Source organism: Colossoma macropomum, unplaced genomic scaffold (assembly GCF_904425465.1).
Source record: "Colossoma macropomum unplaced genomic scaffold, Colossoma_macropomum, whole genome shotgun sequence".
Classification (NCBI taxonomy): Eukaryota; Metazoa; Chordata; class Actinopteri; order Characiformes; family Serrasalmidae; genus Colossoma; species Colossoma macropomum.
The window spans coordinates 14,170,373-14,189,211 of NW_023494791.1; the positions used below are offsets into that span (position 1 = coordinate 14,170,373).

Genomic DNA, 18,839 nt, shown 5'->3' on the forward strand with positions numbered 1-18,839 from the left:
AAATGCTTTGTGGGTTTCTTGTCATTATAAACTGCAGAATCTACAGTAATAACAAAAAGCATGTTTATTGATTAATTTGTGAGGATAAAGATAGCCTTGCCTTGTACTGATGTATAGTAGACCTATGTCAGGCTTTTGCTGTGTCCCATTGGGCTACATATGCATTCCAGTGAGTTTTGTCTTGCAGTACAGCATTCTTTAAATTGTATTTTTCTATATGTTTGTACAGCAGAAAGGGACTGGACACGTCTGCTCTTGGTCATGCTGAACAGAATGAGAAATCGATCCAAACCCAGCATTCACACCACCACCTCACAATAAGACTTCTGGAAAACATGAGATCCACACAAGGTCTGCACAGAGGATTTCATATAAAGTATTTATTTCTAGTGCAAATAAAGACATGGTATTTTTTCAGAATGTGTTTACATAGTTGAACAATTATGATTACATAGGACAGTTAATATGTTCTTTAATATGGTTACGATTTTTTCTGTAAGTGAAAGACTGAACATAATACAGTTAGTTTTTAATGAAATGCAAGAAAAAAACAATGAAATTACACATTTTAAAATACAATAGGCTGTATCTTAGTAATATACTACAGGTCCAGAGTTTCCCAATCTTGGTCCTGGAAAATATAATAATTAAAATGTCCTATGGCAGTGCACTGCACATTTTAGTACTAAGACACCTGATTTGATGAGTCAGGTAATGAAAGCCCATCATGAAGTTAGAATGGGTGTGTCAGAGCAGGGAAACCACAAAAATTTGCAGTGCACTGCCATAGGACATTTTAATCATCGTATTTTCTGGGTATGTCTGATCCAAGATGTTAGGCTTTTGGTAGTTGGAATCATTGGCTGCAGAATAATGTTCAGTAATAAAAATACAAAGTAAAGAATACAAAGTAACAGCTAAAGCATAGTCTTTTGCAGACTTATAGGCAGTCTACTCCTCAGTACCAACAATATTTCCTCTCCTTAAAGAATTCATGAACTCTCGAATCTGGTACACATCATTTCGGTTATTGCGAAGGACTTTGTAGAGTCTGTTTTTACAGTTCCTCCATTCGGTGGATATGTTTTGCAGTGCCATGCCCTCTTTATAATGCTTGACTGCCGTTGCCTCTGAGCCCAGGCGGTACAGGTTGAAGTCTCCATACAGGCGATGCCAGGCCTGGAGGTCAGCTGGCTTCAGGTTTGGGCGGGCAAACAGCTCCTGAAATTTCTGCTCTGCTTTACCACAGTTCTTAAGCTCGGAATACCTAAGCGCTAACTCCATCTGCGGGTAGAGGAAATCTGGATTTAAGCGGGCGCCCTCTTCTAAATGGTGGACGCAGAGGCGCAATAGCTGTGGGTTGTGAATATCTTGCAACTGCTTGGCTTTCCAGCGGTAATTGTTGGCAATTTCATGGTGCAAACGTGAAGAGTCTAGCACTTTCTCCAACATTTTCTGCAGCACCTCCAGTGCCATGTCATAACACTCCTCCTTCTTCATGAACTTAGCCACATGCAAGACTACATTGAGGTTATATGGAGCCATGCGTAGAGCTTTCCTCATGTGCTCCCATGCCTCAGCGTTCCTCTTGTTCTTGTAGCACTTTAGCCCCAGGTAGACATGGATCATGGCGTTGTCTGGGTCCAGTTTCTGGGCTTTCTTCAGCTGGGCTACTGCAGAGGAGTCTTCGAAAGGCACACGTTTGTCCTCCCTGATCTCCAGGCCCTCCATGTGGAACAGGGAGAAGGCATAGCCAGTGTTCCACTCCCTGTCTTCCGGTTCTTCCTCTAGGGCCTCTTGAAAGCTCTCTTTGGCCCTGCTGTAGTGCTTTTTGGAGAACCAAAGGAGAGACCATGCCTTTTCACTCTGGACTTCACGGGTCAACTCAGCCTTAACTGGACTAGGGACAGCTCCAGAAATTTCTGACAGTTTCTCCAAATAACGTTTGGCCATATCTTCACTACCCATGTGATGGTGCAACCAGGCTAAATTTCCATATGTAACAATACATTGTGAATCTTTCTTCGCCCTTTCCAAACACTCGAGAGCCTTGTCATTGAAACCTTGCAAGTGTTTAATGTAGGCCAAAAAATTTAAGAGTCTTTGTCTAAAATTTTCTTCATACTGAGTTTCGACAGACAGACTCTCCGAGTATTTGATCTCCAGGAAATTAAGATCAGCGTCCTCTTTCTGTAAGTCCCAAGTGAAGTGGCAGTCCAGTTTCTTAAGTTCCTCCTCAAGCATTGTTTTTCTGTTTGCAAAGCTAAAGAGAGAGAGAAATGTTGTCTAAACTGTTTTATATGTTTAGAGTCACAACAGATTTGGCATTTAAATTTTTGATGACATTTTTTGCTTCAAATCTTCATACTGCAATGATAATAGACTAAAATTAATATTGGCTGCATCTCAGTGGAGGACAAAATGCACAGAAGGGTTATTCTCAGCTTTAATTACATTGATTAAAGAAACAATGACTTGGTAAAGTTAGTCTGGAATGTAGCACAAGAACCATTTAAATCTTTCCTGAAGACATTATTCTCAGGATAGGTTTTACATGTGAAGGTTTTGGTGATATGAGGTGATATATGGTGGTGTATGGTGATATAAGGTGAGAAAAGTACTGATAAAGCGCTTACCTTCCGTTACCAGTGGACTGCGGGCGTATCTGGTGATGCGTGTGGAAATCATGCGTTTAAATAGTATATGGCAAGTACCAGCTGTTTGACTTAAGTTTCACTTTCTATTTCTGCAAATCGAGTTAAACGAAACTGTGAAGTGGCACTTTCAGCCACGCCAGTATAAGAAAATAATTTAAGTATTCGTTCAGTACTAGAACTATGAAATGCAACATAACCTGAACTTCAACAAAACATCAGAAAAAAAACTTCTGTACAAACTATTTTTGGGGTAAAAATAAAACCAGGCAATGACTCAAGACACTTTTATTTGGAATATCTAGAAGTGAATCTATAAAAAATGTAAAAATTATATTATTTGATTTTCTTACTAACTCTTATTGTGACAAAAATAAACACTATTTTAGATAAATTGCGCCCCGATATGACGGATCTGAAGGACTACGGGCGCCATCTGGCGGCCACTTATTGAAGTCAACAGGATTTTTGCAACCACTATTTCACACAATTTCTCTGGATCTCCAAGTTCTTTAATAAATCGGCCTACAGGAATGTAAGCTGCTTGGGTCAATTAGATATAACCACCTTAAACTGCAGAATTATTAGTAGTTTATATATCTTATTACACATTATTTTGTAATTACTATGCATTACTCAGTACCTACTATGAAATATGTAAGTTATGTTGTTATGACAATTAGGAACTTAGTGTGGGCCCATATACAGGCCTTTTTTGAGGGGTACATCAAAAAGGATCTTTTGCCAGAAAAAAAACGCTCAGTGTTGATTTACAGTTTCATTTCTTGCAAACCACTACCAAGAAACTCTCACTGGTGGGAAACAGCGTGTGTAGCAGGTGAGGATGAGATGTATTTGAACACTACCAGCTGATTAAGGCTGAGCTGAGTTTTACAAAGTTGGAACTTGTAGCGAGTTAAAAGGCCTCCTGACAATACAGTCATCTGGCTGAAATAATATTGCTTGGTACATGGTAGCCTACGTTCTGCTTTCTCTTAGAAAATGTGAAGCATGTTGAGAAATGAGAAGTAAATTGGGACCTTCTTGAAGAAGCTATTTATTCAGCATTTTATTTTTCAAAGCAGGGAAAGGTCAAAGAGTTATTGTGTTGTTGTGTAAAGTGTAAGCCTTTAATTAACAATCACATGATATATGATTTAAAAAATAAATGATAGTTAAAATTGCACTAGATTAACCTGCTCTGTTTTGTTTGCTCATATGGTAAGGAATTATAATTTAATAGCCAAGGTTAGGCCATCACCAACTGGGAGCATGCTCAGATCGACGCGCTGATCTTTGTGTAATTTCTTATTCAGCTCATCAATGCTTTGTGAGGTGACATCATCCTTGTCAGGGTTTATGACTCTCCCACCCCAAAGGACCTGAGGAGTAGAGGGGCAGCATGTCAGCAAGTGCAGGTACATGTTCAGCCAGTTAAGCATTTCAGAGCTGTTAGCAAGCTAGACTCTGTTCGCAACATGCATGAGCTATCTAGGTCAGGGGTGCCCAATGTTTTGTCTTGTGCCCAAACGTTTTGTCATGTTTGTGGTGGACCAAGGGTCAAAAAAAGACCAAAAGTATACCAAACAGAAAGGTAGATAGATTTCAAATTGAGTTATATATATGTATATATAAGAACACTATGTAATTAATAATTATTATGTAGTATCTCCATTTTTGTCATTTTCAGTTTTTGATATAATTTGAAAATGCCTGTTGCTATTTACATTGTGTGTAAATTTCATGTTGAATGGACTAATGAAACAGCTCAGAATGACTCGGAAACAAAGTCTGGTTCCATTGACTTACATTAAATGTAAAGTAGGTTTTTTCCTTCTCCTGTAAAGGTACCATTTTGAAATAGGAGATTTTGTTCTGACAACAGTGATATGTAGTATAAAAATATGTTTGTTCTCTCATTGGATGTGGAGTTCTGACAGGCCAAATGAAATGTCCTCAAGGACAGCCCTGATCTAGGTTGTATAAAGAGCTATTGATTAACTGACGTAAATATAGAGTAAAAGTAACAGCTAAACAAGCAATACCAGTCATGATAATGTTTTTCTAGGCACATGCAGTTATTTATGCACATCTTACTTACATTATCTATAGCAATTATTCCACCCTTACGAATAAGCTGGAGAGACTTTTCATAGTAATTTTCATTGTTTTTCTTGTCTGCATCAATGAACACAAAGTCATAAGTTTCAGCTTCTCCAGCTTCAAGAAGTTCATCTGTGAAAAGGACAAAACCATTTGCAGATTACAAGATACAAGTATTCACACTCAAACTAGAGAGAAAGAAACTGTGTGTAAAACTAAAAATAGTTTGAAATTACCTAAGGTTTTAAGTGCGGTTTGATGACGAATATCAACTTTATTCTCTACTCCAGCCTAATGGAAAGAAACATTGAGGCAGTTATTATTTGTTACCACCTAACAGTGAAAAAGTAGGTTTGTTATGTTGCTTCTGTTTGTGTTGTGTAGTTTCGTCTGTCTTTGAGATGAATTGTGTCATGGTTTGGTGCAAAAACTGCAAGTCTTATCTGTTCTGCCCTTGGGATTCAAAAAGCACAGATAAAGCAAAGTACTGTGATGCTTGGCTTTGCAAGTTGTGTAGACACTGATACCGAAGCTGACATCGACATGTACTTCAATCAGCACTCTCTCCTCTCTGATTGACATTTCTGCATTTCTTGAATGACCAGACTATTAGGCTTCACACTGTCTATTCTCTGAGGGACTGCTGCAAATCAATGGGCTCAAAATTAGATACCTATGCTGCACTTTTCTCTTAAATAGAGCATGAACCCATAAAATACTTTTGTCAGAGAAGCAGCAGCGTTCTTATCCAAAGCTGACTAGTCTGCCTTTGCCATTTGAAACAGACATTTATAATAGAGATCCTAAGAGGAGCAGGCCTTTCAAGAACTTTGAAAAACAAGTAGCGATTAATTAATAACATGTCAATCAGTTCAGTGAATTCAGAGAACTCTGAACTCAGTGAAATGCTGTTTTCATCCACAGACCTCTTGGAAGTATGGCTTGCCAATTTTGATATAATCCTCATGTATTTCACAGGCCACCACTTGACCATCCTCAGGAACTGCCAGAGCCATACTCAAAGTATTGTAGCCTGTGTACATGCCTGGGATATGACAACATACCAGAATTAGTGTCTCAAAGACATAAATGGTGTTACATACCGGAATGGACTAAAACCTTTAATGAAGCTTCAGGTTCTCACCTATTTCAATGGTTTTGTTGCCTTTGATCAACTTTAGCAGATTGGCCATTAACTGAGCCTGTTCTGCAGCCACCATCATGCCACCCTTAGGATCTTCCATAGTTCTCTGAGAATTGTAAAGACAGAAAATAAGAAACATTCACCAAACATTTCGGTCAAAGACACAGTGTGAATGTGTTCAGCTTTTGATTGTTTTGCTGTTGTTCCTTCATGCATGAAGCTCTGCTGACCTCTAGTGTCTGTATAACAAACATGCTTGTAGAAGTGAGCTAAATGTATCCACAGTATCATTCTTGAATGAATGAGAAAGAAATATGTGAATGTTTGTCACAGATGACCACACATACCAAGCGCAACTTGGTCAGCACAGGATGTTCCCTTAAAGAGTTATTGAGCACATACTGTAGCACAGGGTTGTCTCCCTTGTGACTCTTGCTGATAAGGCTTGGTCTTCCAGCTCCTTATGACAGAATAAAGTCAGAAAGTCATATATAGATGTTAAAGTAATGCTATATATGTATTTACACGATCCTACATTTAGGAGCAGATATTACCCGTCAGGTTTCAGGCTGGATTCATCTGGATAAACTACTTCATAGCAGTATCTCTTATTGGTTTTTTTTTATTATCTTGCACTGTTTCAGTGGGGAATTCCTCTGATTTTTTAATAATTAAATCATGATGCAAATAGTTATTCAGAAAGCTTTGTGAAATGCACTGTTCTAGATGAGAATTGTTCATAGTGGTGGTGATATGAATCAGATATCAGAACAGTTTAATATCTCTTAAAGCTATCTCACATAATGTTTTTACATGAAATGATTACAACTACACTGCTTCTTGCCTGAGAAGTGGTTTTATAATAGTTTTGAGAGAAGGCTTTGGCATAAAGTATATTAAGTCTGTTCATGCTAGAAAGGTACGTGCAGGGCGTGTAAGGCAAAATAGACCCTCCAAAAATTTTTTTTAACCAGATTTACCTCATTTTACCATGATCAGCACTGCATCTAAAAACTCAAAGATGTGTGGAGCTTCACCGATGGATTTGGTTAGTAAATAACATGGCTGTATTTGCACAGTGGACATTGTGACTCCTAGTTCCTATCACCACCACTGTAAAGAAATCAGTCAGTTTCTCTATGATTAACCATTTCACATCAAACCACACTGAATGACTTTGTTTACATCTTATGACCAAATTATGCAGAAATATAGAAAAATTGGTGACATTCCCCTTGTATCTGTCTATTGTATATGTTTTCAACTGCACTGTTTCATTTGGGTTTTATGAGCGTGTACAGAACATATCACTGATCTTCCTCAGAACTGGTCTCTAAAATTACAAGGCACTTACCATTTGAGCAGCAGCTTTAGTGTCTGCGTTCTGTCAGCAGAGCTGTCTATGCTCCTAAATGATTCAGTCTTTCTGATTTTCTCAGTGTCACTGACATTTTATTAGATTAATACATGACTAAGCGGCATCTTTCCAAGCACATCATTTAGATCTTACCTGACAGTGCCAGGAAAAGCAAAACGGTGAAAATCATCTTGAAAAGCATCTTGATGTTCCTTTCCATGGTTTAGAGATCCAGTAGGGTGCAAGAGTCCAGTGAGCTTTCAGTACTAGTCAGTTCAATTGCTATTTATAATCATCTGTTTGTTTGTCCTCCTTAGAGCAAATGAGATTAGCTGCTTTGTGCAACATTTACCGTTTATGTAAGACCTCAGATTTGATGTTGAAATGAGAGTCAAGAATAGGGAGACTATTTAGTGAGCCTAAACTGGAAAACTAGCATGTGCACAAGTAGCTGAGCAGTTTACAACAAGGGTTTTGTCATTTATCGTGTTAAAAGTATACAGACTGAATTTTGACCAAGATTTGTCTTTTGTTCCTATGAATTTCTCAAAGGAGAGATATATATCATGTGCAGTAACATTGGATGTTTCAGGACAGAGGCAATGTTATCACTTAGTGAATACAAATAAGCAATATGTCAACTATTGTTACACTTTGCCAAACAAATTTGTTACAGATTTTGCCAATGCTTTTACTGTATATAAACTTTGCACTTATATGTTGTGCAGTAGCTTTCCACCCAAACCCCATAGTTTAACTTAAGAAATCATAAGAAAACAGAACATCAGATTAAGTTGATTATGAGATTGTAATTTTTTTAAAGAGGCCCCTTTTTAAATGCAACCTAGGTGAGGAAAGAAGCCCCTCTGGTGAAGCTTACATCCATTTGTCCTCTAGATTTTACAGGATGTATGTTTTTTGTGTTAAATAATTTCTTAATGTCTTGCATTTTCCAAAAGATTGTTATTAATCCTAGTACACAGCTAAAATTATTACATGTTAAGATGAAACTGAGGCCTCATTTTAAGTTGGAATGATTTAATAAACTATGACAAAAGACAAATGACAGTGAAATAAAAACATTAGAAATGTCAATTTTGTTAATTAATTAAGTAGGTATTATGGTTATATTAAGGGGGCAGTATTATTTGAACTCACTTAATGTTATTATTATTTTTCGTCTTCTTCATCTTCTTATTCCCCATGACCCAGAAGAATAATCGATTTAGAAAATGTGTGTGTGTATTATTACTGTTTTTATTGTTGTTATCAATTGTTATTGTTATTATTAACACAACAAAACAGATCAGATGTGGATGTAAAAAAAAATGAACTATTCCTAGTTAATGATTGCTATAGCTAGCATGTAATGCTAATGCTAGCAAGTCAGTGAAACTCCAGTGAACAACTTTATGCCATTATGATGAAATTATATTTAGAAAATATATTTTTGGCAACATGCTTAAGGAGTCATTTTGCTCTGTGTCTGGATGTGATGTTTTACACCAAAAGACTAACTTCACATTTTCAGTTCAAGAAAAAAAAGTGGGCCTACCATCTACCACATAGTATTCTTTCATAATGCAATAACAGAATAAGTTGTAAACAATTTATTATCAGAATAGTGATTAAGTCTTTACACTGGCTTTATTGTAAAGCAGTTGCCTAAACATAAACTGACCAATGACTTGACTAATATATCTCCTCTGTAAGGAACCAAGAGCAAAATCACATTAATTCTTTGTGTGTGTGTGTGTGTGTGTGTGTGTGTGTGTGTGTGTGTGTGTGTGTGTGTGTGTGTGTGTGTGCATACCTTGTGTTATTGTTATAATCCTACAGGACACACGTTACTGTCAGAGTAGAATTGTACTGACCCAAAGCAGGCTTCAGATTTTTTAAATTTCTTTACACAATGTACTCAAGTAAACATACCTATTTCACATGCAGAAAATTTATCAGAAACAAACAAATATATATGAAAATGACTATGAAACAAAATATGCACGTCATTTGCAGATACATATATTAAGCTCATTATCTTTCAAAAAGTGTTTTTTTTTGTATTGTTAATGAGTTTGAGAGTTTAGCATGACGTTCATTTCTACTAGGTGCAAATTTGCTAACTTTGTTCTTATGTAAGAAGTATATGGTGATAAAAAGTCAATGACATGTTTCTGAGACGGTCTGTACAGATGAAACAACAAATGACATCTTCAAGAGAAAAAGACTAGGCCAGTTCTTTTGAACTTGCTTTCTGAAGTGGGTGAGCCGTGCTCTAATCGCCCCCTAGTGGACACGGAGTATCTCTACAAGCACATTGTTCCTTATAGGCACTGTGGATTAATGAGGATTTCTTAGTCTTGTGTTTAGTTCCAGTGCAAAGCAACTGCAGCCTCTAAATAATTCATCTGTTTACAGACTTGATCACGGCGTTCGTGGCTTTGCCAAAGTGCACTGAAAAGCGTATTAATGATCAGAATGAGGTATAGATAGAGCGCTGCCTGTGGATCAGCCTCCCACGTGCAGCACTGGAGTTCCGGCTGTCAGTCTAAGAGCGCGTGTCACCCCGTATAGTTGTTTACTGCTTCTCATTACTGGCAGCCCGAACCCTAGCCAGGTTCTCTGTGCGCGTGTGTGCACGCGTGAGTGTGTGGCTTTGTCTGCGCGCGCGAAAGCAAGAGTGGGATGTCAGAAAAATATTCCCAGTTGTTGGAGGTGGGCTGGTGGGGCACTCTCAGAGGAGCGGCGCACTTCCTCCGTCGATTCTCTAATTAGGTATGCGCGCGGATGCAAACAAAATCCCCCTGCCCACACGCGCGCATCAGCCAAATGAGCCGTGACTGCTGCTGCTGTCTTTGAAAACTGGGCGTGATGATGACGGGGGGGACATGCCTGCAAGTGTGAGCGCGCGCCGTTCAGGTCCGTTCGGTGAGAATAAGACGCTCGTGTGTGTGTGATTTATTCACCTCTCTCTCTCTTTCTCTCTCTCTCTCTTTTTTTTCTTTCTCTCTCTCTCTCTCTCTCTCCCTCTCTTACTCTCCCTCTCTGCTCCGGGCTGCTCATGTGACGCTAATTGTTTCTGCTACTTGTGCCAAGTACCTACTGTTCGCGGCGCATTCTATAGACAGGGCCCCGGTCCCTCTGCCGCTTTTTTGTGCCTGTTTAAGGGCTGAAGTGATGCGTCTTGCCATCTGTGTAAAGTGCCTCCCTTCCTCTTTCCCTTGCCCTGCTTGTTTTGGCATTTCCTGTGCCTGTCAGCGTGTCATGCTGATACATACCCCCCTACCCCCTACCCCCCCGAGGTTTTAACTGAAACGAAACAGGAAAAAAGCAACATAGGAACATACAAATGCAAGTGCTCATATGAAACAAAATAATTCAAGAGCTCCCTCCTTTGATTTCTTTGGAATGGCTTGCTGTTGCAATAGGTTTGGCTGTTTTGCTAACCTGACACTTGAAAGCAGCTTGGTGTAGGCCTTAATGAACAGTTTAAGCAGTGCATTCCTTAATTTCTTATTACACACATGTAAGTGACTGCTTTTGAACTGTGCAAACACACCCTAATCTCTATCACATGAACATGTGCTTGAAAACTTTGGGTCTCTGTAGAGTTGTAATCTTTAGGGATTATGTTCAATGTATATTTATTAAGGCTCCCAGCAAAGGAATTGACATCTTTACAGTACATAAAAAATGTGGGGAGGCTAAGCTTGTAGTTGTGCTGCATTGCTCAAATGGTTAATAGCTTTTTCAGTACAGAATGCTGCCCCTCGGGAGCTGGCTAAGCAAGCCCACTCTGACAATTAGCTGAGAGTATCTGCTTTATCACATTACCTTATAAGAGGGGAACAAATGCATTGTATGCACCGTTTATCCTACAGCTTGGTGCTGGTTACATTTTGATAAATAAATAGTCGCCGTCCTATAAAAACAAAGAAACAAACCAACTTGTATCTCATTAGACGTTTTTTCTTCTTTTATATTTCTATGTGAGCACTGCGGCCGTCCTTTACATTGTGTGAAAAGTTCACATTAAATGGACCAATAGAAATGGTCCAAATTTATGGAATGAAATGTCATAATATAAACTTATATTAAAATAGAAGAATGTCTTTGCCTTTGTCTGTAAAGTTATTATTTTGGAGATACGTTTTTTTAAATAGTGATGATATGTATTTTAACTCTTCTGTTGTAACACTGAGAAGAAATATGCTTTATAAAAAAATACAAACAGAGTGCATTTAGTATTGAAGGTGCTCTGTGGCTGATGGGAGATTTTTTTGTTCATAGCTGTGTTATAATAAGGCTTTAATTTGATGAAAAGCGCTAAAGAAATATGCTTGTTCTGATAAAACATGCAACATATAATCCTCAGTCAGCATAACGCGGCTCTCATGATCTACCTAAATTATATTATTAGTTTTCAATCTGAGCCTGCTATTTTTAATGAATATAGAAAAATATAAAATACATATGTTTCATTTATCCACTGTCCTCCTGGGTTTTGGTTGTCTTGGATCAGGCTGCTCCGTCTCTCTAGGACTGTTCTTTAAAACTGTGTACACTACTCACAATATGTTTGAAATGAATCCTCTGTTGATCATCAAACTAAATAATATCAGATTCATATGCATCATACTTCCTAAAATAGGACTGAAAGGAAGTGTTACAGGACAATTACCTTGTATCCAGATTCTGTTGTGGGATGAGACCATGGAGAACTCTCTTTAAAAGACGCGAATGCTGTACTTGCTGTTTTGCAGCAAGTGGCAGTGTTGTCTACATAATATTAGACTTTAAGAATCCAGTAGGCCTTCCCTTCTACAAGAGCCTTACTGTTGGGGCATGTAGCATATTCTATAGTGAGCATCATGACTAAATAAAATATGAATATCAAGCTAAATGAAATTAGTGTATCACAACAAAAGTATAAGATACATTTGGTTCAAGTATATTGTGATTTAATGCTTAGTACAAACAAGTATTAGAGTAGCTCTTTAAATGGAAATTCATCAATAGTGACTTTGCTGATAGCAATGAAGTCAAAATGAGATGGAAAGCCTGCTTTATCATACCGTTTGCCTTCTTCTGCTTTATGATACAATTTCATATTCTGCCTTTGTACCTCTTCCCCATTGTACCAGCGCACTGAGACTTGCCTGCATAAAATTATGCTTGAGTGGCAGGTGCACTTAGGCATCTTTTTCTATTAACCTTGCATGTAAATAAATACAGATTTCAATTTCTATGGAGTCGCAGGAGGAAATGACACTCCTCAAAACATCAAACAAGGTGCTTGAGGGCAATCACGCCATCGCAAGCCCTCTAATCTGAGAGGCACTGACACCTGAAGCAAGGTGCAAAAAAACACAAATGTCATTTTTTCAGAAACAATTAGGGAGGGAGCCCTCTGCTGCCGTGTCATGTCGTCTCTCGCTGCCTGTCGGCTACGTGGCAGTGCCAGGCTGCTCTGGAACTCCGTCGTGTATCACTCACTGCTGATGGCTGCCTGTCCCTGTCAGTCACAGCTTTACACTACACGCACACATCTACAAACCTCTCCCCACTGACTACCGAACAACGTTGAGGATACTCTCTGTGGTTTTTGTAAGGATATTTTGTTATTTTTTCTGGTTTGGGGCCGGGAGTCAAGAGTGCGCTGGAGGAAATGTTAGTTTTTAGAGACGTGATTTAAACAGGGTTTAAACAGGCAAATCCTCGTGTTCAGGGGTCTCAGGAGCACTAGTGAATAACAGTTGCTCATTCAGACTTTGCAACATGCTAATACTTCCCCCTACTTAGTTAGTGTTACGTTTTCAACCAATCAGTCAGACTTTATAACATGCTAATAGGTCAGCCTACATAAATAGAATCAGAATCATGATTAGAATCTGTATTTGCCAAGTACGAAATGTATGAGGAAAGTCTTTTGGTGCAGATGTCAACATAAAACAAAATCCAATAAAAAAAATATAGAAAATATTTACATAGAAAAATATAAAATACATATAAAATATAAAATAGACAAACATTTTGCAAGTAACATAAAAGATGTGCGATGGGAGTTAAATAGAGTTACAACCAATAGCGTTACACTTCTCCACTTTCATCCAGTCATCCAGACTTTCTAACATGCTAATACTTAGACTTACATAATTAGTGTTACAACTCTCCACACTTTACAGTCAGTTATAATTTCAGCATTACATTTTTCAGTCAGACGTCCTAACATGCTAATAGTTTGCATTAAAATACTGCCTTTTCAGCTAGTTAACCAGATTATGTGACATGCTAATATTTTTGGATTATATAGTTAGCCTTCATTTCTCTGTTTTCCTCCAGTCAGACTTACAGTTAGCAGTAGATTTATACATGCTCATTGAGTCAGTCAGACTTTGTAACATGCTGATACTTATGTGTACATAGTTAGCATTTCATTTCTCGATTTTCAACCAGTTAACTAGACTTTGTAATATGCTAATATTTTGGTTCACATAGTTAGCAATAATTTCTGCATTTTCATCCAGTCAGACTTTGTAACATGGTAGTTAGCCTAACATAGTTGGCAGTAGATTTATGCATTTTTATTGAGTCAGTCAGACTTTGTAACATGCTAATACTTAGTGTATATAGTTAACATTCATTTCTACATTTTCATTCAGTTAGACAGACTTTGTAACACAGTAATACTTCAGCCTGCATAGTTAGTGTTACCTTCATTGTCAACAAATCAGTTAGACTTTGCTAAATGCTACATAGTGTTACATTTTCCACCAGTCAGTTTAACTTGGCACCATGATAAACCTTTGGCCTAGATAGTTAGCAGTACATTTTTGTGCCTTTGTTGCTAGTTTTCTGTCTTTGGTATCTGAAGTGATTTAGTATGAATTTGACACTTAGTCATAGATCTCAAACTTGAGTGCACAGATGTCTGGCCTAGGTGACTGGTTGAAAATGGAGAAATTCTCTTGCACTCATTTGTCTGCTGAGGTATTGTGTGGTGCTAGCACAGAGAGCAAGCAGCTGACGCACGTGATGGGATGTTTCAGTTCTTTTATCTCCATACTGCTGACACCAGGGCTATTTACACCACCCAGTGCGTCTGAAATGGATGTCCTTTTGTGCAAAGTCACTTCATTTTCCCTCCCCATTCTTCTTGCCTCTGCTGTGAATGTCCTATAATTGCCATACTTTAAGTGCTAATGATAATGTTATAACTTGGATCAATTTGCTATGGCAATTGGACCTACTTAATTGAGTCGATTATCAAGCCTGTGTGTGCTGAAGCTTACAGAGCGAGAGAGAGCTCTCCCCGGGCTGTGTGTATGTGTGTGTGTAAAGAGTCCGAAGTGCCCTGGGCTGGGGGTGAGGGTTTTGGGTGGGGGGTGGGGGGTGAAGGGAGAGAGAGCAAAGAGAGAGAAGAGGAGAGGAGGGCAGATCACAGAGCCTCTGCTGTAATACTCCCAGACACTCGCCACATCTGAAGTTAATCCAATCATGAAGAAATGCCATACTTTCATCTGCTTCACACACACTACCATAAGGTCAAGAGCAGCTTGTATTAGCACAGTGAAGCCGGAGAGAAATAGTGTAGATAATTAACTTTCAATGCGTTCGAGAAGAGCCCCTAACAGCCAGTCAGCCATATGTAACGCAAATCCGTCTGCCGTTCCTTTGTTTAAGGGCACTCTTGGACAGGAGTTCAGTGGAGCGACGTCTCCTTGTATCCTTCAGCCATTTTTTCCTGTCTGGAGGTCTGGACAGCCTTGTTGAATTATCTCAAACAGAGCGGGAATGCCATCACATCTGTGAGCTGACGTGCTGCTGACCGCTCACGTGAGTCCGGCTGCGAGCCTGACCGCAGGTCCTTGTCAAGTTACGGATGAGATTTTGTGAGGAGTTCCCACTTTGGAGTGATTGCTTCGCTGATGGACCTTATTTGATCAACTTGATTGCAAGAAATGAAGGAAGAAGCTCACTGCAGCTCCTTTAAGTGCTGTACTTCAGTAGAAATGGTGTATTTTTTATCATTTTTAAGTTTATTTTTTTTGTCCTGAAAATATTTTTCCCTATTTTTTAAAGTAAAATATTATAAAAGAGAAAATAAAAACCCTAGCAAAATGTTTTCAATGGCTTGTGAAGTGTCATGATTTATTACAGGATTAATACATTTAATTTGTTCTACAAATAATGCTGTGCTTCAAAAAAGGCTCCACTCTGAAATAAATGTTTCATGGCCTATTTACAGCTGTGTTATTCACACGAGTGAAAAATACTCTTTAAAGGAACCATTTTGGTGTTTCTTTCTTTTTTTCCCTTTCCGTTTTGCTGTGCATATCGGCGGTGGCGGAGAGGCGCGGGGCTTTGTAGGGAAACAGGAATCCGCCTAATGTTCCATGAAGACCATGGTGAATTTATATTGATGGGACTGTTGACTCTGAACCCCATAGCCATGATTTTTTCATAAGCCGTGGGGAACAAGAAGTCAGTCAGCTGACAGGTGTTAACACTGAGAATAGCGCCGTGAATAAGAAATGGGACACGCATAAGAGCACGGTTGGATTTTTTTTCCCTCTCTCTCTCGCCCAAACGCTTTCAGAACTTGTGTTTGTGCACTGCACCCTGTTAAGTATATAGCTGGAGGTTTTACTGGGACTCTGTAAACACCACAATGCATGTCAAATATGATGAGTCTTGATAGCTGTAAAACATACCCAAGGACTGTTCCTCACTTATTATCTGTAGCCGAGCCCTGGAGCCATGTCTGTATCCCCCCTCTGCTCGTCAGCTCCGCCGGCCCGCTCGGGAAAGCCATTGATTATTTTGGCATGAGCTAGGAAGAGCGAGAGGTGTGATTTTCTTTTTTGTGCTCGGAAGAAGGAAAGTAGGTGGGGGGAAAATCAAGAAAAAATAAATATTTGTATGTGCACGTCAGGTGGGGGGGTTGGGATGAATAAAGTTGATGGATCCGTCGGCCCGTAAGGATGTGTGTGTACGTGTGTGTATTTGAGGGTAGAGTCGCAGCGCTTTCTCCTCAGAGGAGCAAGCTGCCAACCCCGGGCCGTGTCGCATTCTCACCAGTCAACTTTACTGCCTTTATTTGGGCTCACGAACGACTGCCTGACTTATCAGCCTTGAGGCCTGCAGGCGCTAGTGGGTCCCTGGAGCTCCAGAGAAGGCCCCGCACACCCGCTGTGCACTAAGTTTACCCGGCTCTGGCACTGGGAGGAGGTGGGGCGCTAGTTCCAGCCAGTGGAGGTACAGCTACACTCCTCCAGAGGGGCTGGGCTTCCTACATCTGCCCGGGCCTTTAGTCCCCCCGCCCAGGGCCTTGCGCTTTGCTCAGCACACATACATCACACAGATATTACAGTAATCCAAAGGTAATACATTAGCTAGCGTGCCAGGGGGATGCTCTGCTAGTAATGGATGCCTCAACCGCCCGCCCTTTTTGTCAGGCCTGATCCGCGACTCCCGCAGAAAACTCCACCGCTATCCCTTTTTCTTCCCCCTCCCCTTTGCCTATGTCACTATTGGAATTTATTTGGAAGTAATGCACCCAGTATTTTATTCTTAATCACACTGCCCAAAGGATTGAGGCATATTTCCAAAAAGCAAATACAGCTTGCATGCTCTTATGAAAGTAATATATTATTTAAGCACTTAGCAGCCCAGAGAGAAGGAATAAAACTAGCTGCACTTGTAGTCTGTTTATAAGACTATATTACTACCGGAGGGTCCCTCCGGGCTTTAGGCCATCTATTATGGCAAATATTCCATCTTTAGCTGGTGTTATGTTACCTTCAGGTTATTACGATACAGATTTGTTTAGGCCAATTTAGTATTCATTGTGTTTTATGATGCACGCTCTGCAAAAAGTATCTTAAATGTGCTCTGTGGACTAGTTGTCTCGCTGAGAGAGATGTTATGAAATGAAAATTACAAGCGCACTTGCATGCTTCATATGCAGGCAGCAAGCAAACAGCATCAATGTTTACGTGTGACAAATTCGACGAAGCAGGCATGGGAGGGGATAGCATGCTCCTCGTTGACTGTAGTTCAAAAGTCAGACAGTCAGACTCGTCAGGAGGACAAGCACACCCCTGACATCTTCGCATATGGAGAGCCATATGTTTGCTTGATAGACAAGTAACGGCAAAAAAAAACAGAAACAAGTTCTTGGCAGAGAGAGCACTCCACCCCCTGGCTTGAAAGGAAATAAAAGAATGGCAAGTCTCTCATGTCTGCTGATAGAGCAAGCAAATGCATCACTAAAGGGTGCGCTCTCATTGGCAGCTCATCTTGATTGATGTAATGACAACAAAGACTATATTACGGCTTTGGAAATGTCATGTTTGTGGGGTTTGCGCTATCATATTTGGTGCACTCCTGTGATGACTGGTACAGTGGAAAGCAGAAGCACAGTGTTAATGGAGGGAAGTTGTAGGGTATACATAGACAGGTGGATCAATATCATCTTTCCAAAAGTTTATCAGTTTTAAGGGCTTTTTTTAGAGAAGTAGGCTTGTTTGGTGGTGTAAATGGGGGCTGTGTGGATTTCCTCCCATCCCCATGTTAGCTCTCGTCAGTGCTGAGTGGAATCTTTGATAGCTGTCTCTCTGTGAGACTGGCAGCCCCGCTGATGAGATGATGGCATCAGAAAGAGCCGTCTGACAGCTGCTGCTTGACAGGCTTCCTGTCTGTCTCCACGGCAGCTCCCTTCTCTCCTCCGCGCTGTCGAAAGCGCGCACACACACACATATACACACACGTCCCTGGTCGAAGGGCGGGATGAGGCTGTCATCAGCGGATCCATTTTTTTGGTCATGATGGAGCTAGAATGGTAATCATGGAGAACTCAGGCCCATAGACAAGTGCTTGTACATCTTACCTTAGGGGAGGATGTAAAGTTTATTAAATTGCAGCTTGAAATGTGTTTTCTTGTTTTCTACATCTGCCTGAAATTTTCTTGCCTCTGCTCTTGCTTACTTCTTGCCTGAAGCTGTCTTTGGCCACAGTATGCAAGGGATTGTAGGCAACGTATGCTGTGTTTTGGTAATTATCCACTCTATATCCACTTGCTCAGGTGTGCTAATTCATTTGACTATTTATGTGCGCTCTGACAGAATGGGTTTGTGCCTGTTTTTGAACAGCGCTTTGATTGAGCGCTGTCTATTGGCATCTCAGTGCTATGCTTGAAGGTGACAGACCCGGAGAAAGAACAAATATGTCAATCATAAGGCTGTCAGCGCTGACTGATACTCCAAAAGCAAACACTTTCTATTCAAAATGCTCCAGCACGTACAGTACGGGACTAGTTTTGGTGTTTTGAAAGGGGCTCGTATAAATTGCATCTAATATGTATGTGTATATGCAGTCAGTACTAAGTAACCATGTTGGCCCATTTCTAGGGGGGCCCTTGAGATGGCTTGTGCATTTTCAGGCTGAATATTATGCCGGCCATTGTTGTATGATAGGTTTACTGTCTCTTTGAAGTAATCTTGCTTGTGGAAGATCATGTTGACACAGATTTTTGTGACATGTGACAGGGAGTTCTGGCACGCACACATACACACACACA

General features: G+C 39.8%; 2 protein-coding genes across 2 annotated transcripts; both read right to left on the reverse strand.

The window, feature by feature from the left end:
• Positions 1-395: 395 nt before the first annotated feature.
• Positions 396-3,061, reverse strand: ifit8 (interferon-induced protein with tetratricopeptide repeats 8). Its single transcript, XM_036574024.1, has 2 exons — positions 2,637-3,061; positions 396-2,263 (listed from the first exon to the last, which is right to left on the reverse strand). Exon 2 carries the CDS (start codon positions 2,242-2,244, stop codon positions 952-954), a length of 1,293 nt encoding a protein of 430 aa, XP_036429917.1. The 5' UTR covers positions 2,245-2,263; positions 2,637-3,061; the 3' UTR covers positions 396-951.
• A 632-nt stretch (positions 3,062-3,693) lies between these two features.
• On the reverse strand, positions 3,694-7,623 carry comtd1 (catechol-O-methyltransferase domain containing 1). Its single transcript, XM_036574025.1, has 7 exons — positions 7,412-7,623; positions 6,249-6,361; positions 5,902-6,007; positions 5,684-5,802; positions 4,994-5,048; positions 4,756-4,889; positions 3,694-4,036 (listed from the first exon to the last, which is right to left on the reverse strand). Exons 1-7 carry the CDS (start codon positions 7,476-7,478, stop codon positions 3,884-3,886), a joined length of 747 nt encoding a protein of 248 aa, XP_036429918.1. The 5' UTR covers positions 7,479-7,623; the 3' UTR covers positions 3,694-3,883.
• Between the last annotated feature and the right edge of the window lie 11,216 nt (positions 7,624-18,839).